Consider the following 21,362-nt stretch of genomic DNA (forward strand, 5'->3'; position numbering starts at 1 on the left):
AGAACAGCAACTCCTCCACCATGGTGACCCCCTCCCAGGGAACTCCTCCTCCCTCAGTACATTCCTGAGATGCATTCCAAAGGAGTTGGGCAATTGGAGGGGGGGAATGGAGGACAGGAGGTCAAATCCCAGCAAGGAATGGAATGTAAGGGTATTGGGGCTAAGGAATTTGGGGTACTTGGAGAATATAGTCAGAGCAGATACCCACAAAGGGAACTGCAGAAAGATAGGGAGTTACAGAGAGGGACAAAAGGAAAGCGCCTAAGACAGTCAGATTATAAGAGGGATGGGGGAGTAACACTCAGTCTGTTACCAAATTTGGCCTCTGAGTCCGCAACCACTGGCAAGGGGGGAGGGATGTGGGTGAGACTGACGTATCCGGCCTTAGGCTGCTGGAGGCTCATTTAAAGCTGGACTGGGCAGCTAGTTGAAGGGCTGCACGGAAATTCCCCCAGCACAGTCCCTCCATACCCACATGTACACTCATTCTCTCCAAATATACCCCAACCTATACAGAGCTCTTTCCCACAAAGCTACCTTACTGTCTACATACACACTGTCTCCATCACACAGCCCCTACACAGATCCCATCGGGACTGCATTATCTTCTCATAGGGAGCGCATCCTATGCCCACAGCTTTCACACAGGTAACCTCCATAACAAGCATACCCCACATCCAGCATCTCTCCTCCCATTATGTAGACATTCTCTATTCACCCAGCAAGCATACCTTTGGGGCCAGTTGTGGGGAAGACTCTGGGCCAAACTTTTAGTGGCTGGGGACCAAGATCAGTAAGACCTAGTCTTTGCCTTCAAAGGGCTCCCAGTCCACGAGATGAGTCTGTAAGTCAAGTACAGAATCACAACAGAGGGCTGGATGTGGTAAGAGTCAAAAGGTGTGTGCTCAGAGGAGAGATTCCTTTAAGTTAGGGAAGGGGAACCAAAAAGTCACCATGATAGATGTCATTTGAAGTTAGAATTTTAACAAATAGAGATAATTAAATAAATAATAATAAAAATAATAGTGATCTGTCATTTATTGACTATGCCACCTGCATTGCACACATAACTTTATTTAATCCTTATAGTAGGTGTCATTATTTCCATTTTTACAGATCAGAAAGCAGGCTCAAAGAAGTTAAATACTTCTTCAATACTTCTCCAAATAATAAGTTGTGAAGCCAGGATCCAAACCCAAGTCTTTCTGACTGCAAAGCCCAAGCTCTCTCCACTACACCGGTCAGCTGGAGTTGTGTCAGGGGTAGCTTTCACTCTAGGCAGAGAAATAGCATAAGCAAAGACGGAGAAGCAGGAAATCGTGGAGGAGCATTCAGGGAAGTGAGCAAGCAGGCTGGTTGAAGCACAGTATACCTGCAAGGGAGCAGTGGTGAAGTCGGGGTTAGGATGGAAAGGCAGAGGAAGGCTAGAGAGGGATATGAGGAATTTTACTTACTAGAAGGCAAGAGGAGGCCAAGTCTTGAGGAGAGATGAGACACAACCAGAACTGGATTTTAGAAAAATAACTCTAGCAGCTACCTTGAAGATTAGTTAGAAAGAAACTGTATTAGTGCAAATTAAAGGTAATGAAGCCAGAGTTTAGAATGGCATTGAGGAAGATGTCACTCAGAAGAAATTTGGGGAGGTAGAATTGACAGGACCTCATAACTACTAAGGTAGTCAGGTTAGGGACCCATAGCCTCCTATCATTGACAGACGAGTCAGTGGCTGGGGTAGCCTAAGTTTAGGTGAGGAACTGGGAAGAGGTGAAAGAATCAGGTTGGGCAGAGCACGTAAGGATGAGGCAGTGGTTAGGGGATGTGTTTGGGCTATGGGAAAAAGGGGATGGGTATATGCTTAGCAGCCACTAGGGACAGATGGGGTGGGGTTAGCAACTGCACAGGCTGGGAATGCAGGCTTCTACACCCTGGAAGACAGGGTGTAGAAAAAGGATGGGAGAATGCTGGTGATGATGGTGTTGGGAAAAACACATATATGACGAGTCATTGGATCAGGCTGGGGGAAGGGAAGGAATGATTACATGGATGGTGGCTAAGTCAGAGAATGATGGGTTAAGGTCAGAGGCCAGCTCAGGCTACAGGAGGTTAAGAAGAGACTGGCCTGTGGTCAGTAGCTAAATTAGGCTGGGGTGGGGATGTGAAAGTGAAGGGGCATTGGAAATGTCTAAGTAAAGCTGGAACTGGAGTGGGGGATTGGGTACAGGCAGTGGCTGGGTCAGGCTGAGTAGAGGATAGTGCTGTGGTCAGTGGCAGGGTCAGGATGGGAGTGAAATGGGGGTGTGGTCAGTGGCCTGGCTGGGCGTGGGATCAGCAAGACCCAGTTTCCTCTTTGGGTCTCATTTCCTCTTTTCTGCTGGGGAGTGGGGGAGGGGGATCTATAAATGGACCAATAAATTAAAAGAGCCTTAGATCTAGGGGATGGCACACAGCAGGGAGTAGGGTATTCAGCAGATAACCAGGTGGAAAGTAGGTACAGGACTGGGTGAAAATGGTAGGAGAGTAATTTAAATTGATGGGAAAGCTCAGATTATGATGAGGGTAAATTCAGGGAGGATGTGTGGACTAAGGGTTGGGAAGGGAGGCAGAACTGAGGATGGGAACAGGTAAGATGAACATGGGAGAGTTAGAGGCAAAGGAAGTATTTTGTAAGTGGGCAGGTAGGACAAGTGTGAAATGCAGAGTCAGGGATGAGAGTTGGAGAGGTGGGCTTAATACCTAGAGAACAAGTGAAGTGGGAGGCAGTTGGGCTAAACTTTCAGGGGATTCAGTTACCCCTTTCTCTGATGGCAATAGTGTTTCCTTGGTCTGCCTTCCCCATAGTCACTAGCTCCTTCTTCCCTAGGCAGTCCCCAACTTGTGACTAGGCCTTGTTCATCCTGGGTCCCGATTTCCCACCAATCCTGTAAACAACACAGTCCAGAATCTCTGTACCCTAAGTGGTGGCCACAGCAAGAGGCTTGAACTTAAAGAATGGAATACAGAAGCTGGAATCCCAGATGCCTACAATTCTAGCTGAAGCCAGAACGCTACCCTGAAATTAGTTCGTCATCTCTCTGGGTGTAAAGAAGCCCCTGTAACTACATAGGAATAAAGAACTTCCCTACAAAAGAAGGGCATTTACCTACTGCCAACCTCTTAAATTTTATCTGCTCAAGGTCAACTATGCTAGCCTCAAACCACAACCCCTAAAGCTGCCTCAAATTCCTAATACTAACCCCACCTCTAATTTGTTTTCTGATTCCCAGTACTGGCTTGGACATTCATCTCTTTCCTAGCAAAGACCCATATTCAATCCCTGAACCCTAACACTGATCTACGTTTTACCTTTAGCACCAAATCCCCTGATGTTAACCCTAAATGTTGACCCCAAAGCCTAAAGTTCATTTGTAAACTGATTCCTAACTCACCCTTTCACTGTTTATTCTTAATAGTGAGCATGCCAACGTTCTTTAATCCCCCAAACAGATTTCTAACCTGATTCCTGTTGTTGACCCTTAACCCGATCCTGAACTCAAATTATGACGAATGCTGGCCATGCCAGTAAACAAAATAATGACCTTAATCTAAACCTTACCTATCCAAAACGGACCTGACTCACACTGACTCAAGTTTTAACTCCAGCTTTTAACTCCTACAGCGACCCCTCATTCCTAAACCGATCCCACCTAATCTGCAACTCACCCAAAGCTTTCCTACCCACATGCCCGCTATCAGCTAACACCAAAGCCCGTCCCCGCCCTGCGCCCCGCTGCCACCCGACTCCTCACGCTCCCCAACGCCTATCCCAGGCAGAGGACTGCTCCGAGGAAAGGTCTGTCTCCCCTAAGACGGCCTACTTCACGCCAAGCCCAGGTCGAGATGCGCTGGACCCTGACCTCTCCTACTAATAGGACCCGAACCGGACACGAAGGAGAGGCAGGGCCCCGCCTGCCCGCCACCAGGGCCAGGTTCCGCGGCCCCACCCTAAGGCCCCCGCCCGGCCCAGCCCGGTCCGGTCCAACCTACCTGCGCTGCCTGGCTCTGCGCCCTGCCCGCCGGCCCGCAGCCCTGAGGCTTCTCGGGTCGCCCTCTGGCTCCGGCCTCGCCTTCCCTTCGACACTCCCTCGGCCACTTCCGTCCCAGGAACGTCCCCCACCCGCGGGCGGCGCCCTGGGCTCGCGCTCTATGGTCGTGGGGCCGGCAGGAAGCTGCTCTGGCCCCGGTCTCGATGCTCAGGAGCCGCCGAAGCCCGGCAGCCACTCCCCGGCAGGAAGCGAGGGTACGGCGCAATGCTGAGACGACGCCCGGATGACGCCTGAGCTTCCTTTTAGGCCTGAACTCTTAATTTTTCCAGCCTGGGGGAGAAGGCGGAGCCGGAGCCCCGGAGCCTCCGCCCTCGGGGTGCGAGGCGACGGCAGGGCCGTCCCCTGTATTTGCATAGCCCTTGGGACGTGGCGCGGCACCCAGGCCGCCTTCCAGTTGGAGAGAACTCCAAGTCCCAGAATGCCACGGGGCCGGGTGCGTCACTTTCGCTGTGTTGGAGGCTGAGGAGAATTGAGCCTGGGAGGTGGGTCCGGAGAGGGCTACGGATAGCCCCGGCGGGGAAGCCCGGCCGTAGAGGGGCGGTGGAAAAGTGCCAAAGGCCGACAGCTGATCTGGGACTCGTGTCTGGGCTTCGGACGTTGGGGCCCCGTGGCCCACCCTTTACGTAGATGTCTCAAATGGAGCTAGAATTGGATCCTGGTGACGAAGACCTGCTGGGCTTCCTGCTAGAGGCAAGTGGAGATTTGGGGACGGCGCACGAGGCCATCAGGGCCCCACTGGACTGGGAGCTGCTGCTTTCTGAGGTGGGTTGGGATTGCGACTGGGGAAAGCGTGGGATGTCCATGAGGTCAGGTGATGGTTATAGGTCAAGGCCTGTTCATTGGAACCCTGCGCAGGTACCGAGTGACTGGGAGTTAGATGATTTGCTGAGCTCACTGCTGAGTCCCCCAGCATCGTTGAACGTTCTCAGCTCCTCCAACCCCTGCCTTGTCCACCACGACCACACCTACTCCCTCCCACAGGAAGCTGTCTCTGTTGATCTAGGTGAGTCTGAAGTAAGTTTGCTGGGAGGAGAGGATTCATGGGCCTGGCTATTCATACTTTCCCTTTTGCAGAGAGTGAGAGCTTTGGAAAAGAGGAGACCCAGATGACTACACAGCATGTGGAGGAAATGGCAGAGCAGGTACTTGACTTGATTTTCAGGAAGATTACTCTCACATTCCCCAGGTGGGGCAGGATTCCCCATTCCTCTCTGACATCCCCATGCAACTGCTGCCCACTTTCTTGTTACCCTAGGAGACTGTTAGGTTGGTACTGACAGATGAGGAGAAGAGTCTATTGGAGAAGGAGGGGCTTATTCTGCCTGAGACACTTCCTCTCACTAAGGTAAGACTCTCATTGGTTGAGCAAAGGCTGAAAGGGAGTAAGAGTCCCAAGTAGGCCAGTTTTGTTAACTTTATATCAATAACTTTAAAAAAGGATTGAGTTGAGAAAATTAGCAGATTTGTTGCTAATAAGAAGTTGGGGCAGGTACCTAATGTGCTAGATGCAAGGGCAGATACTCGTATTTGTTGGGCTTACTTATACAAATTTTGGTGTTCTGCCTAAAAAAAAAATCATCAATGTAACTTAGTATTGGGCCTTGGAAAGGACTGTGTAAGTGAAGGGCCTTGACACTTCATTGGCTTGATAGTAGTCTACCTCTTGCTGAATGGTAAAAATGTTTAGAGTTCAACAGGGGTGGACTAAGCAGGACATGAATAAATGTAAAATCCTGAGTTTTAAGTTTTAAGCAATGAGCAGCAACTTCACAAGCAGAGTACTGTGATACTATGATGAAATCAGTGCTCATTAATAAAAAGGTTACAGGAATTTTTTCTTTTTGACAGGGTCTTGCTCTGTTGCCCAGGCTGAAGTACAGTGGTGTGATCATGGCTAACTGCAGCTTTGACTTTCTGGGCTTAGGTGATTCTCCCACCTCAGCCTCCCAAGTAGCTGAGACTACAGGTGCATACTACCCTGCTCAGCAAAATCTTTTCTGGTATTTTTAGTAGAGATGGAGTTTTACCTTGTTGCCAGGCTGGTCTTGAACTCCTGGGCTCAAGTGATCTACCCACCTGGAGCTACCAAAGTGCAGAATTTTAATTTCTTCAAAGTACAAGATGAATCGGCAGTGTGATGTGGCTACTAGGAAAGTGAATGGAATTTGGAGACTGTAGCAATAGAGTTATTGCCTCTATAAGTGACTCTCTTGCTTTCCTTTATACTGGGTAGAGCACATCTTAATGTCCAATTTTGAGACCATCTTTGACAGATATTAAGAGGATGCAGGCTATCCTAAGATGATGTTAAAAATTTTGTGTAAGTTTTTTTTTCTTTTTTTTAAGCTCTGAGGAAATGTTAAGTGCCTTAAAATAGCTAACACAGTTCATTCTATTTGGCCCCAGAAATACTAGGTAAGTCTAATGGATAGAAATTATAAGGAGGCAGCTGTTGGTTCAGGATAAGAAAGTTTTGTTTAAAGACAGGTTCTTTCTTTATTGCCCAGGTTGGAGTATAGTGGCAAGATCATGGCTCACTACAGCTTTGACCTCTCAGGCTCAAGCCATCCTCCTGCCTCAGCCTCCTGAGTAGTGGGACCACAGGTGTGTGCTACCACACCCAGCTAATTTTTTATTTTTAGTAGAGACAAGATTTCAATATGTTGTTCAGGCTGGTCTCAAACTCCTGGGCTCAAGCAGTCCTCCTGCCTTAGCTCCCTAAGGTATTGGGATTACAGGCATAAGCCACGTTGGCTGCATATTGCCTGACCAATTTTTTTTTTTAATTGTTTAAAATGGTCTGGCTTGTTAGGGTTAACACCTGGTCCGTGGAGGCATTCAGAAAGAAACTGAATGCCTATTGGTCAGAGAAGCTGTAGAAGAGATTTCTGCATTGGAAAGAGATTGATCTCAGTTGCCTTTCAACTCCTTGGTCTAGAGTCCCTCTCATGGTATCCCTTTCCCTGTTTGCTTTCAGATGGAGGAACAAATTCTGAAACGTGTGCGAAGGAAGATTCGAAATAAAAGATCTGCTCAAGAGAGCCGCAGGAAGAAGAAGGTGTATGTTGGGGGTTTAGAGAGCAGGTATGAAAGGGAGAGAGACTCAGTTGTTAGATTTTTGAAGGGAGGATACAGGTCATATACCCATATCTTTATTTCCCCCAGGGTCTTGAAATACACAGCCCAGAATATGGAGCTTCAGAACAAAGTACAGCTTCTGGAGGAACAGAATTTGTAAGATTCCCTCCAAACCACTGCCTTCTTGTGCCCCTCATTTAATGCCTTCTCACTTTTTTTCCCTTGCCTTACACTTGATTTCTAACTGGGCAGCTCTCAAATGCTAGGTCTGGTGCCTGGCCTTCACTAGGTCTCTGATTCCAAGAAGCTCATAGTAGTGGGGAATACATTTACAAGTAACTAAGAATACAGTAGGGGGGAATACATTTATAAGTAACTAAGAATAAGTACCAAGAAAGAGAAAGAGGGTAAGAAAGACCTCATGGACTTTGATAGTAGTTAGGATTCTGGAGTTGGGAATCCATGGGAAAGCATTCTAGGCAGAGAGAATACAACATAGTCCTCTTGGGCTAGAACTCTTAACACAGGTGAGCTGGGCCAGAAAGTAGAGAACACAGAGAATGCCTGGTGAGGATTATATGCATAGCTGATCAGACAATGGGGAACTACTGATGATATTTGCAAAGGAGGTTAAGTCAGGGCAGAGAAGTTTTTTTGTTTTTTGTTGTTTGTTTTGTTTTAACGAGGAACTTCAGGCACTTTGTCCACAGAGAGGAAGAAGTCATTTGCAAAAATAGAATGAAAATAAGAGAGAGGATCCAGTGCAGAGATGGAGGTGTCCTGAATAGGAATTTCATTGTGTCTTAGGGTGCCAGGCCAGAGGATGCTCACCACTGGCCCCCCTTTTCCTCTAGGTCCCTTCTAGATCAACTGAGGAAACTCCAGGCCATGGTGATTGCGATATCAAACAAAACCAGTAGCAGCAGCACCTGTGTCTTGGTGAGGATGGTGATGAGGGGAGAAATCCTTTGCTTAGTTGGTAGGGACAGCAGTGCAGTCCAGAGCCCTTCTTCATCTCCTTTTTCCTGTGCTCTAGGTCCTGCTATTCTCCTTCTGCCTCCTCCTTGTACCTGCTATGTACTCCTCTGACACAAGAGAGAGCCTGCCAGCTGAGCATGGAGGTAAGAGGCTTAAGGATAGCTCTCAGGCATGGGCAAGGGGAGAGCCTGGGTTGGCCTCTGAAGATTGTCTCCTTTGTCTCCTCAGTGTTGTTCCGCCAGCTTCGTGCCCTCCCCAGTGAGGACCCTTACCAGCTGGAGCTGTCTACCCTGCAGTCAGAGGTGCTGAAAGACAGCACACACCAGTGGCTGGACGGCTCAGACCATGTACTCCAGGTCCCTGGCAACTCTTCCTGCCTGCTACACTACATGTCTCAGGCTCTCAGGGCAGAGCGTCCCCTGGAGTGGCTATTCCCTGACCTCTTCTCAGAGCCTCTCTGCCGAGATCCCATCCTCCTTCTGCAGGCAAATCTCACAAGAAAGGGGGTAAGGCTTTCTACCTATAGCCCCTCTGTCATCCTGCAGGACAGATACTCAGGCTAGATACAAGGATATGTGGAGGGGTCTCAGCAAGAGCTTGGTGGGCTCCCCATCTGTGTCTGAATAAAAATGGGTGGGCGAGGGCTGGCTGCAGATTCTGTGCCCTGTCAGAAAGACTGAGGGCTCAAATACACCACATTTACTGGCTTTCTGGGTCTTTTATTATTTGTAGCCATGTGTCTGTCACCCCATGAATGTACCTGGGGAAATCAACTGACCTCGCTGAACATTTCACACAGTGAGGGAAGGGGTGAGGAAATAAATAAATAAGTGATTCCAATGCTGCCTGGGTTACCCCCAACCCCCATTTACTGGCACAGTTGGGTGGGGAGAAGGGAAAGGGTATGATTGTCCTGATGGCTCAGGGCTGCAGGAGGTTCAGAAGGGAAGGAGGAAAGGCCAGGCTGGAGGCTGGGATGTTAGTGCTTCCCTCCCACAGTTCAGAGGGCTCACTCTGGGCTCAGGTTTGCATGGCCTCCTTTGGTCCAAACATAGGCCCTGTCCTTAGTCCTGTGTCCTGTTTGACTTTTGGCCTGGAGGCCTTTTTGTGCTGCTGCTGTTGCAGGGCTAGCTGCATGGCCCAGATGCTCAGTGGCCGCATGTAGGCCAGTGAGCGGAACACTCGCTGCTGGCAGTATGCCTCTGGTGTCTGGAAGGCCAGACCCAGGCGCTCCCACACGGTACGGTAGCAGCCTTCAGCTGTCTGGAAGCCCTCCCAAGTCAGGCCCTGTTGGGAGAGATGACAGTTATACATACTAACTTGGCATCCTCTGAATAGCCACTTCCACTAGATAGATGGAGACAGTAGAGTCTTTGCCTTCAGGGAGCTCCCAGCAAGTGGGGGAAATAACTATGACCCACAGACAGAAGCCTGAAGGCAGGAGCTGGAATGCATACCAGGGAAAAATGGGAGGCTTTATGGATGGATAAGATGGCATTGGGTTATATCTTGAAGAAATGTGGTGGCTGAGGAAGTTTTCTGGGCCAGGATATAGATGGTGGAGAGATGGGAAAGGGAGTACATTACCTCTTGGATCATGGTAGCTGCTAGCCCATAGACCACACCCACCCAGACTTCATCAGACTGCACACTGGATTTATCAGGGACACCATGGGGCTGCATCCCATTCACAGCCCCCATGGCCCCTCCTGCAAAGGCCTGGACATTCAGCTCAAAGATAGTTTGGAGAGCACGGACCACATGTGGGGTAGGAAACACCTGGAGGGACAAGGGCAGGAACACGGTCTCATATACTTAATTCCCACCTCCAGGGAAAACCCAGTTTTCTCTCTGGCTCCTCCTACACTCTCTCACCTCAGTGTCTCCTTCTCCTAGGCCACAGGCCTTCAGGAACCACTGTCCAGCACACTGGTCAGACATAACACTACGAGACTGAGGCTGAGAGCTGCTGTCATAGTTGTAATAGCGGCCTGGAGTCAAGGAAGTGCAAAATAAGGCTCCTGTTGTCCCCACAGCTGCCTTAAGACTACTTAGGCTCCCCGAACTCACCATTCCACAGCAATCTCTCATAGGCTTCTTGGCCCCGGCTGAGGATGGAAGAAAACTTATCCTGGATGTCCTGTGCCCCACACACAGCAGCCATCTGGACCATCACAGCCACAGCTGCCAGCCACAGCCCTCCACAGTAAGCACTGATGAGGGACATGGGTTTGGGGGTCAGAATGACAGCTTCAGCAGCTCTCATGCAGTGAGATGACTCAAAGAATGAGTCATTCTTTCTTGAGCCCTACAATCCCTTGGTGCCCGTTTCCCACCTCAGGCTTCCTGGAAACCCCTACCCGCTAACCTGGGGCCAGTGGTCACCCATCCATCATAGGTCTGGTCTGCATAGCCTCCATTTTCAATGAGTCCATCATGGTCCTTGTCAAACTTCATTTCAGATTCCATCACAGCCTAGAGAGGGACCAAGATACTGAAGATCTAGGTACTGAGGAAAGGTAACAACCAGCTAGGTTGTTCCCAAACACGAGCCACACCCCTGGCACACTAGCCACTGCATGTGCATCCCTTACTAGACACACAGGCCACATGTCCTTCAGGAAGTTTTGATCACCCGTCAGGTAATAGTCCCGATAAACCTGCAGCACAAACTTCAGGTTCAGGTCCTTCCAGTCAGCAGTATCATGGATCAAATATGCATTGACCCGGAGCCATGGTTCATCATCTGTGGGAAAGGAGGGGACCTGGGTCATTTGCATTGGTCAGTAGGGTAGAGGGTGCAAAAGTTGAGGGAGGGAAGCTGACCTTGTGGTGGACTTTTACCTGGGTCCCCAATATCATGGGGGATGACGTTCCTCCTTTTCACAGGTGCCATCACCCCACTCATCAGATACCGTCGCCGTGTCAGGTCCTCCCTGAGAGTGGCCAGAGCTAGGGGAGCAGATACACAATGGAGGCAGGGAATGGGCAGGCTTTAGCTATGTGTGTGACCCCAGTGAGGAACCAGTAAGCAGCATGCAGATAGGTTTGAAGGGAAGGGAAAGAAGAGACAATCTGAGATATCACAGAGGTTCAAGGGTATGGGCAGCCAAGAGGGCAGAAGTGGCACAAAAGGGACCCTCACCCATGTCATACTGTAGGCTGAGCTCAAGTTTGGGCCAGAGCATGATGAGGGCAAAGGAAGCATAAAAATGAACATCATATGTGTTGTACATGCGGTACTCCTGGCCTGGAGGAATGAATGAGACAAGTTCTGTTGCTAGAATTCCCGCTTCCCCTTCAAACTCCTCTCTACCTTGTCCTCTAGAGTTGGAGGTGGGACGCTGTCACTTACCCCCTCACCCTAACCAATACCCTGAGGTAGGCAAATCCATCATCCTGCCTTGGGGATGGCCTGCCATATCCTAGCCCACCAGCATCCTGTACCCTCAAGGTAGCCAAATCGACCGTAATCCCGTAGAGTGGGGCGGAGGTGACACATGTTCCCATCCAGCTCCTGTGGTAGGGAGTCCTCACGAACTTCCAGCCATACTGTGCCTCCATCGGCCAGGAAATACAGTTCATTAAACAGTGCAGATTTGTACCAGGCAGGCAACAATCTGGGGAGTGAGGGGGAGGAAATGGCTTAAGGAACATGTACCTCCCAAGACAGAAAGGATTTTGGGGTTCAGCAGAGTGGTAGCACCAAATGAATCCCCGTGTAAGTTTACTGACTTTGGTGGGTGGAGAGTGAATCGAGGAGTCCCATTTGGAGTGAGTGCCTAGGAGAAAGGAAAGCGATGGGCCCCACTGGCACCTGTCATCCAGTACTGGGTTCTGCCAAGCTGAGATCCTCTCTTCCCACTCTGTGTATTGGCACAGTGCATAGTGGCTGAGGGCAGGTGCTGCATCTCCATCCTGGCCAAAGAACCTTGTATACCGCCTGGGGTAGAAAAAAAATGGATGAACACAAGCCCCAGGTCAGAGCCCCAGTGCCTTGGATCCTTATACTTTCTTGGTCCCCTCACCTGTAGTGGACTTGGCCTTTAGCTCCAAACATGATCCTGGGCATGTCCCAAGCCAGTGAAAACTCCAGGCGGCACTGGCCTCGAGGTCGCAACTTGCTGGAAACACACACAGCTCCAGCAACACCTACTCCTTTCTGCGTGGGGGTGCTTTGGCCTGAGAGAAGCACAAGAGGATTCAGGACAGGAGCCACTTCAGCCCCAGGGATAGGGATCCATAACATGGAAACAAGGCCTACTCATTAACAGGCCTCCCACCCCTGGTCCCAAGACAGGGACAACCTCTCTTCCCACCATCTCCCAGTCAGACCCCCCCATCACCAGCGGGAGAATCCAGCTGTCCATCCTGAAGTAGATCCTGCCACACCTGCTGCCCCGTGCCGTCAGGGTCAAAGGCTGTGATGTGGGTTACCGTGGTATCTGCCTGTGAAGGGGCCAGGGACTGTAAGGGCAGGCTCTACAAGTACACTGAATCCCGGCTAGCTCCCCCGCTCCTCTTACTTACCCTCACCTCCCAGGCCCCAGGGGCTTACAGGCTATGATGAGGGTGAATGAAGTGACCATTCTGGGGTGGAGGTGGTACAGGGGCTAGGCTAAGAGTGGGATTCAGGGGCTAAGGTATAGGGCAGGCTCTTTCCTTACCGTGACTCGTGCAGCCACAGCCATTGTGTAGGGGTTTGGAAGGGTTGGATGATGCAACAGCAGCCCCTGGACAGTTTTCCCATCACGCTCCAGATGGAAGGGCTCATTCCACAAACCCCCTGGGGCATCGTCTCCACCCCCCAGTCCATTCCGCATGGAAAACATGATGGACACATCTAGATCTTCGTCCCCTTCATTTTCCACATCCCACACAAAGACTCCTACAGGCAGGCTGCTGTCCTGGGGGCAGAAGGTTAGACTCAGACAGTCCCATAGAGCCCCTCCTGACCCCACTCTCTTAGGATCGGTCCTGGGCGCACCAGGGACCTGACTCAAATACTCCCCAGCGTACTCTTTTTGTCCACTTGCGTCTCCCCGTATTCCCAGGCAAGCAGCCTACCAGGGGACACAGAAGACTAGAACCAATTGGGCGGTGGTTCTGGGAAGCCAGCGTGATGCTCATGGCTCCAACCTCCCTTTCACAGGCCATGCAGTTTCTAGCAGAAGCAGGTCCTGGGGAAGGGAGGGCAATGGAAGATACAGATGTGGGGGTCTCACCTGGTAGTCATGGGGCAAGATGGGTGTGATCTGACGACAGGTGAGGGTGACATTCTGGCCAGGAAGCTGATAGACAGTCCAGGCTCGGGGATAGAGGGCGTGGTAGAAAGCAAAGTACCCACACAGGCCCCAGTTCCAGCTGCGCAGGACACTTGGGCGCTCCAGGGACAGGACTTGTTGGTACACAGTCTGCCCTTCCCGACGCAGGCACACTGTGAACTTAAGAGGGCAGATAGGCTGGAACGGGGTAACCCACAGGCAACACAAACTAAGTCTTCTCTCCCCTCCAATCAGCTCCTCCCCTTTCAGAGCTTGCAACTGTTACCACTGCACCATCAGCTTCTGGTCATCCCCCAAGCTCAGTGAATCACCAAGTCCTGCTGCCTCCCCCTCCATCTATCTCCTAAGCTTTCTCTCCCTTTACTATGGTGGTGTTAAGCCCAAACCAATCTCATGCTTTTTCTGTGTCGTTTAAGCCCAAACCAATCTCCTGCTTTTTCTCTGCTCCTTTTCATCTGGGTCGTAGCAGAGTGATTTTTCTCACAGGCAAATGAAGATATGTTAGTCCTTGGTTAGAATGTTTCAGTGACTCCCCATGCCCTTCAGGCTGAAGTCTCAACTCTTACTTGGCTTTCAAGGCCCTTCTTGAGCTGGCCTCTCCCTGCCCATCAGATTCATTACCTGTTCAAGCACCTATATTGTGCTCATATAAAAATACTCACTTTTCCTTGAGCATACTACATTCCCTCCTCCATGCCTGTGCTCATGCTCATTTGCCATGTGGTGAAACCTCTCATCCTTCAAAGCCTAGGTCAAATGCCATCTCTTCCTCCTGCTCTTCTTCCTTTAGTAGTGAGTCATTCTGTGTGCCCCCCTCCCCCTCTATTCTAGCATTTGGTGAATTATGTTATAATGTATTGGCTGACCATTGTGTGTCCCTGACTGTTCTATGGATTCTTCTGAGGGTAGGGACATTTTCTAATTCACTGATGCACCCTTCTTCAGAAGGCATGTATGTGGAGGGAATGAGCGAAATCTGCAGCGCCGTCCCTTTTTCTGCAGTATACTATCCATTCCTCTCCTTTTGGCCCTGATGTGGTTTCACAGTCTCCATTTCCCCTAAGTCTTATTTTCTCAAAAAAAGTTTAAGCTCTTGGATGGTAGAAGCTATGAGGGATCAATATCCCTTTCCCTGGTTCAAACTATGCCAAATATTTTTATTGTATACAGTCGGCTCTCTGTATCTGTCAGTTCTGCATCTGTGGATTCAACCAACTGAATCTAAAATATTTAAAAAAAAATGTGCATCTGTACCGAATACGTACACACGTTACTTCTTGCACAGTATGACAAAGGTTTATGTAACAATGTATGAGGTATTATAAGTAATCTACAGATGGTTTAAAGTATATAGAAGGTTATGCATAGGTTATCTGCAAATACTGTATGCCATTTCAAATAAAAGACTTGAGCATCCTTGGGTAATGGGTGCTGGGCCCAACCTCCGCCCCCACCATGGATACTGAGGGACAACTGTATACAATAATTTTTCATTTTGTTGGAATGGTACATAATGGTTAAGACCACAAGCTCTTCACCACAGAGAGAAATGGTTCTGAATCCCAGCCTTTCCATTTACCAACCTTGTGACCTTACACATGTTACTAAACCTCTCTGGATCTTAGTGTCCTTATCTGCAAAATGAGCATAATAGTGGTACTTGCCTTGTAGGATTGTTTTTAATATTCGACAGTATACAAAGAGCCTGGCGCAGTGTCTAGCACATGTTAAGCATGCAGTAATTACTTTAATTGTGGAGTCACATTTCTGGAAACAATTTGCCTCAGGATACCTAAGGGATGAGGCAGAGAGGGATCTTGGGACATAGGCAGGGCTGGTAAACCTGAACCAGGAAGGGCACTGTCATTAATTGAACTAAAGATCTGCTAGTCATTTTTCCTTTGAAGATGAGGCTGAATGCTCGAGCCAGGAAAGAGGAACTTCCTAGACAACTCAAAAGGGGTGGTCACTAGAGAGACATGATGAAAGGCAGGCTACATACTTCTGGCAATTTAAGGCCCAGATGTGATGCAGGAGCAAAAGGAAAAAAGTCAAGCTTCAGAAAAGGGAAGAAAGCTAGAGATCTAAGCCTGGAAGAGAAGGAGCTGTTTAGACCCTAAGCCAGAGAGACCTCCAGGGGAGTGATCAGTAGAGGAGCTGACTTTACTGAAAGTTCCTCAATCAGGGTGAGAAAATACTTTGTACTACGTGTATTTTTTTCCCCATGAGTTTACAGACTTTTGGTTTTCTTTTCCCTTCCAATCCTACCAAATGTTCTTTCAGCCAGGTTAAGTGATTTGGGAATTCTCTGCATTTTCTGTGGTTGGGGGCTGGCTCAGCTAGTTGGGTTGGAGCAGTGAGGCAGACAGGAGGCATTTACTAGAGAAATGCTAGGGCTGTTTACTCTTTCAGGGAACATGTGCTCTGTGTGTGTCTTATTCCTATAGTACATCCTAGCACAGGGCTGGGCACACAGGAAGCATCCTGAGAGTACTTACTGGATTAAATCATATTCACATCTAACTGCTACTGCCTACACTAGCCAAGATGTCCTTCCTTCTTGGCCTGGGGAGGTATTGTCCCGACCTCTCCACGTCCTGGCTCTTACTTGGTCAGCGATGACTGTCTGGTGCCGATACATTCCAGGGTTAAGCTGCCAACGACAGAACTGGCCTCTCCAGCCTCGGGTAATAGTGCCTCCCCCGATGCCACCCAAGGGACAACCTAGAGAAATCAGGGGTATTTGGAGAGGAAAATTAGCCCATTTCTTTCCAGACTATAAAGGCTGGTTCCTCGGAAAACCTAGGGGATGAAACAGTACAATTTGCATAACTGGAAGCCTAGACTTGGAGGCTGGGCCTTCCCTGAGCAGGGCAGACATGGGGTGAGGCTTACCATATATTTGTCTTAGGGGTACAGAATTGATCATGTCGATGAAAGGTGTCTTCTTTTCCACCTGGGTCTTCCGGTACCACCACTGCAGGTACCTGAGGAGCAAGAGGCAATGTGAGTGGAAGGGGGCAGGTAGGCAGTTGCACAGGCTGTAGTCACCTGCCTCTCTGTGACCTCCCATAAAATGTCCCAAGGACATTTGCTTTCAAACCTCTCTTCCTCTTGATTTCTCTACAGTTCAAGGTCCCTTCATCTTCCTAGTCACCCCAGCTGAAGTATAGGGCTGCCTTTGTTTCTCTCCTTTGTTCTCCTTAGAAGGGGCTTTCTGATCTCTCCTTACCTCTCTAGCTCCACCACTGCTTTACTTCCAACAGCAGGAGCTTCTGTCTGAGGTGTCGAAAGGGCCATTTATGGTTTCCTGGCCTATAGCCTCCACTCCCAACCCCCTACCTCTAAAACAGGCATAGGCTGCTTGGGATAACTTTCTTCTTTTTGTTATTTATTTATTTGTTTGTTTTGAGACAGAGTTTTGTTCTTTGTTGCCCAGGCTGGAGTGCAGTTGTGCGGTCTCAGCTCACTGCAACTTCCATCTTCCAGGTTTAAGCAATTCTCCTTTCTCCTGCCTCAGTCTCCCAAGTAGCTGGGATTACAGGTGCCCACCACAACACCTGGCAAATTTTTTTTTTTGAGATGGAGTTTCGCTCTTGTTGAGGCTGGAGTACAATGGCGTGATCTTGGTTCACTGCAACCTCTGCCTCCTGGGTGCAAGTGATTCTCCTGCCTCAGCCTTCCGAGTAGCTGGGATTACAGCCCTGCACCACCATGCCAGCACATTTTGTATTTTTAGTAGAGACAGCGTTTCTCCATGTTGGTCAGGCTGGTCTTGAACTCCCTACCTCAGGTGATCTGCCTGCCTTGGCCTCCCAAAGTGCTAGGATTAGAGGCGTGAGCTACTGCGCCCAGCCTAGCTTTCTTCTTTTTAAAATGATTATTTTTCTTTCTAATTATGAAAGGTGAATGGGGGAAAAAATCATCTCACCCACAGACAGTGTTTTTATATTTATTTCTGGATATTTCAAGTCTTTTTTTTTCAGTTCAGCATTTAAACTGTGAGGCTTTCTGATTTTACTGTCTTATAATATCTCAGTAAAGCCTTCAAAAAAATCCCAACATTTTCCTGGGCTTGCTACAGACCTATATCCAAGAGGCAAAGGATTCTGTTTTTAAGGCTCTGACATCTGTCCAGCCTATCTTCTAATCTTATTTCCTACAAATTCTCATTCCAGATGGGTCCTCCCTAAGTAGCCCCTGCCCTGCCAGACTCTTTCCCATTTCCACTCTCCTCCCTACTTAACCACGTTATGCCCGCTGTTGTTCAGTCACACCACTTTTTTTTTTTTTTTGAGACACAGTCTCCTTCTATCGCCAGGCTGGAGTGCAGTGGTGTGATCTCGGCTCACTGCAACTTCTGTCTCCCAGGTTCAAGCGATTCTCCTGCCTCAGCCTCCCGAGTAACTGGGACTACAGGCGCGTGCCACCTCGCCTGGCTAATTTTTTTGTATTTTTAGAAAAGACGGGGTTTCACTGTGTTAGCCAGGATGGTCTCAATCTCCTGACCTCGTTATCCACCCGCACCAGCCTCCCAAAGTGCTGGGATTACAGGTGTGAGCTACTGCGCTCAGCCAGTCACACCACTTTTAACCAAGTAATTGGGTAAGTAAGCCTTTGAGTACTGGTTTCCTCATCTACACAATGGGGTTACCACCTGCTCCAGCTATCTCATGGAATGGTTGAATGATCAAATGACATAATAGATAAGAAAGCCATATAGTACTGGTATGATTATTATTTATATATACAAATTTATCTCAATTCCTAATCAGACGTTGTCTTGCTATTTCAATGTTCCTCATGTGGGGCCGACATATTTTTAAATTACTTGGGGAACAGGACAATGACAAAGGCTAGTTGAATATTACCGTCAGGTCTAAGCACCTGGCAGGACACATGGTCTGCAGTCAATACATATTTGTCAAATTTACAAATGAATGAACATACAAACAATGGAGCACAAGAGAGATAACAGACAGACTGGAGCAGAGGAGGGGAAATGTCATTAAGGAATAGGGATAGCAGTACGTGGATGGTTCATATCAGTAATCCCAGCACTTTGGGAGGCTGAGGTTGGTGGGTCACCTGAGGTCAGGAGTTCAAGACCAGCCTGGCCAACACGGTGAAACCCCCATCTCTACTAAAAATGCAAAAAAAATTAGCCTGGCATGGTGGCGGGCACCTGTAATCCCAGCTACTCGGGAGGCTGAGGCAGGAGAATTGCTTGAACCCAGGAGACAGAGGTTGCAGTGAGCTGAGGTGTCACCATTGCACTCCAGCTTGGGTGACAAGAGCGAGACTGTCTCAAAAACAAAACAAAAAAAAAGAATAGGGATAGCACATTCTAGGGGTGGAAAGAGAAGGAGGGAAGACAAAGGATGGGATGACAGCAGGGCAGAGAATCCTCTCTGTCAGGTTGGAGAAAAATGGACTTTGAAACTAGAGGCCAGAAAGGACTGGTAGAGGGAGGGTGCGGCCCAGGATTAGGGCAACCAGGGAGAGTTACTGCAATCTATGAGGATAGGCAGAACAAAGGACTATCTGGCACAGAACATGCACTCAATAAATAATTACTGAATGAGTGGACTCTGGCTGGAAGGGAGAACAATTGAAATTGAGCTCTTACCAAAGTAAGGCCCAGAGAACTCTGTCTTGCTGGAGCTCCTGGTCAGAGTGCCCCAGTTCAGCTCCGGCATAGGAGCTCTCTCACTCCCTGATCATTCCTAACCTATTTGGCCTTCTCCACAATTTCAACCCCAACTCAAGAGTTATCACTTAGAATTCTTCCTTGTCTCACCTGTGCTTTCTCCTTACAGGAACTCATCTCATTCCCAAAGCCCTGTATCAGTGACCCCCACTCTATCCTGGAATGGGAAGCCAGGGTCCGGGGGTTGAGCACAGCTTCAGGCCTCTATGACTCAGTTCATATTTAGGGGCTAAGAGGCTAGGATGCCCATCTTTTCTTGATTTCATTGTCCCCACCACATGCAACTCAGTGCACTTCTCTCTGTACTCTGCATCCTATTTTGACCCCAAAGCTTTTGGGGTCAAAGTTGGACTGAAATGATTTCAGAAGCAGCCTGGAGGGATGATCTTCTGTGCTACAGGCCACCCACAGGCACCAACACAGGAGCCAGGTGTGCAGGCAGCACCAGGCCCTTCCCACTCCCCAGGGCGGTAACTGACCTCCCCAGCACAGCCCCACAGCACTGACTGGGGAAAGGAAGGGTTTCCTACTCTAGAAGCTGTCAGGGCAGGGTTTCCCAAGCTTTATGCCTCCCTCCCTAGTTCCGTGTTTATTGTGTAGACTGAGTCAGGATGACCTCAGGGTGATGCTTTCTGTCCTCATCCACCTGATCCTGTTAATGGCTCCTCATCACTAGTCTTTGAACTCAGTGGAATCTAGAGGGGTTCTACATCTATGGCAATGCCTCTCTGATAAATGACTTTTAATATCAAGAGCTCTCTATCCCAGAATAGAGTGACAGCACTTTCTCATCACTTCTTAGAGTTGAGGGCAGGGAGGCTCTCACCTACTCCCTGGAGCTAAAGCTTGAGGAAAGCAGCAGTCATGTTGGGACTAATGAGGTACAGAGAATGCCCCAGCTGCTCACGGGAAATAAGGGTTTGAGACCGCCCCCCCACTGCCCCTAAATAAAACAACATTGTGTTAGTATTACAGCAGCCAGACTATCCTTTGCTACTTTGCCACAAAGTATAGCTAATCCCAGAGGGAAGTCATTGGAACCAGTATGTGAGAAGGAGCCTGAATGGGAAAGGCTGACTATGACCAAATGTTCCTACCCTTTCCTTCTAAAAAGACAAAATACTGGTAGGATGGGGGTTGCAAAGAGATGTGACCTGGTCTCACTATCCAAAACCACAGTCCTAAAATATGCCAGGGATAGGGGCCACTTCACTGGGACAAGAAGCCCAACTGCTTTCCCACCTCTGCTATAAGTCTTGAGCTGGAACAAAGTGAAGCCAAAGGCATTCTAGGCAATGGAGTCTACTCACCTCAAGCCCATGCCTATATGCTTTATCATGTTGCTTAGGGAGACGTTATTAGCTTGAAAGGGTTTCCTCTTTTCTGTAAACTCATGAGCCAGGCAGATGCGCCAGCCAAAGGGAGGCACCTGGTAGCCCATAGCTTTACCCTCATAGGAAGCCATCAGCTGTCCAGAGTCCTCCGGATTGCAGCAGCGCGTCTCTTTTTGGGGTCGGTTGTCTTCGGGACTCTTGCAGTCTGTAACCTGCACATCCTTGGTGCTGCCAGTCTCTTTAGGGCAGTAAACCTGTGGATCCTCTTTAGCACAGCTGATCTGCTCCGAGGCTGGGACGCCGGTTCCCATGTTTCCTGGATCCTGGGTTCCCATGACCTGGATGGCCCCAGGTCCCGAGCCCTCGGATACTAAGTATTTCGCCAGCCTATTCCAGATGCGGGCGCCGGAGCTTAGGTATGGTCGCGGAGCGCCGGGCGCTGGGGAATGCTTAGATGAGCTGGGATTTCTGTGGAGCCGGGCAGCTCTTGCTTCAGCGGCGGCAGCGACAGCAATGAAGCCGCCTTGGACTCGCCTTCGGTAGTCTCTGTACGTCCTGGACGGGAAGGGTCGGGCCTCGTCGTCATTGATTAGCTCGCCAGGTCGAAGGGCCACTGGGCCTGCGGAGAGGGGAGGAGCCGTGGGGCCAGCCCACCAGGCACCGCCCCCGTGACCGGCCCGCAAGGCACCGCCCCCGGGACCTCTCGGCGGCCACGGCCGGGCCCCTGGGTCACAGCACCGGGTCCCGCCGGCCAGCTCCGGGGGAGCGCCCGCGCCCAGGTGCCAGCCCGTGGGAAGGTGACCCTGGGCACTGGGACGACCCGAGCCCTTTCCGGTTTGGCTGGCCGGGCGCTTCCGGCCGGAAGGGGCTCCGCGGAGGGGTGGGGGACCGAAGG

General features: G+C 49.7%; 3 protein-coding genes across 10 annotated transcripts in view; 1 reads left to right on the forward strand and 2 right to left on the reverse strand.

The window, feature by feature from the left end:
- The window catches only part of TLN1 (talin 1), a 35,103-nt gene extending 30,948 nt beyond the window's left edge, over nt 1-4,155 (reverse strand). For 4 of the 6 annotated variants that reach the window (XM_078371520.1, XM_078371518.1, XM_003732007.6 and 1 more), the window contains exon 1: nt 4,024-4,155. The gene's annotated coding sequence lies outside the window, so the exon portion shown is untranslated. Of the gene's footprint in view, nt 1-731; nt 843-4,023 lie in introns of all 6 variants that reach the window. The other 2 variants (XM_035251503.3, XM_078371515.1) reach the window with 1 other exon arrangement.
- A 364-nt stretch (nt 4,156-4,519) lies between these two features.
- CREB3 (cAMP responsive element binding protein 3) lies at nt 4,520-8,845 on the forward strand. Of its 2 annotated transcripts, none has more exons than XM_035251619.3 (9): nt 4,520-4,844; nt 4,938-5,085; nt 5,157-5,224; nt 5,338-5,427; nt 7,060-7,166; nt 7,248-7,316; nt 8,015-8,099; nt 8,197-8,281; nt 8,367-8,845. In XM_035251619.3, exons 1-9 carry the CDS (start codon nt 4,710-4,712, stop codon nt 8,699-8,701), a joined length of 1,122 nt encoding a protein of 373 aa, XP_035107510.1. In that variant the 5' UTR covers nt 4,520-4,709; the 3' UTR covers nt 8,702-8,845. The 2 variants fall into 2 exon arrangements, with proteins under 2 accessions (XP_035107510.1, XP_035107514.1); XM_035251623.3 differs by having other exon boundaries at nt 4,520-4,772.
- On the reverse strand, nt 8,837-21,279 carry GBA2 (glucosylceramidase beta 2). Of its 2 annotated transcripts, none has more exons than XM_017974557.4 (17): nt 20,444-21,279; nt 16,319-16,410; nt 16,032-16,147; nt 13,364-13,582; nt 12,806-13,045; nt 12,485-12,587; nt 12,167-12,320; nt 11,956-12,081; nt 11,586-11,758; nt 11,284-11,388; nt 10,983-11,090; nt 10,733-10,884; nt 10,507-10,613; nt 10,209-10,351; nt 10,014-10,129; nt 9,726-9,917; nt 8,837-9,425 (listed from the first exon to the last, which is right to left on the reverse strand). In XM_017974557.4, the coding sequence occupies exons 1-17, from the start codon at nt 20,800-20,802 to the stop codon at nt 9,159-9,161; spliced, it is 2,772 nt and encodes a 923-aa protein (XP_017830046.3). In that variant the 5' UTR covers nt 20,803-21,279; the 3' UTR covers nt 8,837-9,158. The 2 variants fall into 2 exon arrangements, with proteins under 2 accessions (XP_017830046.3, XP_035107451.2); XM_035251560.3 differs by lacking the exon at nt 8,837-9,425 and adding an exon at nt 9,432-9,582.
- Between the last annotated feature and the right edge of the window lie 83 nt (nt 21,280-21,362).

The sequence above is a fragment of the Callithrix jacchus genome, chromosome 1 (genome assembly GCF_049354715.1).
Source record: "Callithrix jacchus isolate 240 chromosome 1, calJac240_pri, whole genome shotgun sequence".
NCBI lineage: Eukaryota > Metazoa > Chordata > Mammalia > Primates > Cebidae > Callithrix > Callithrix jacchus.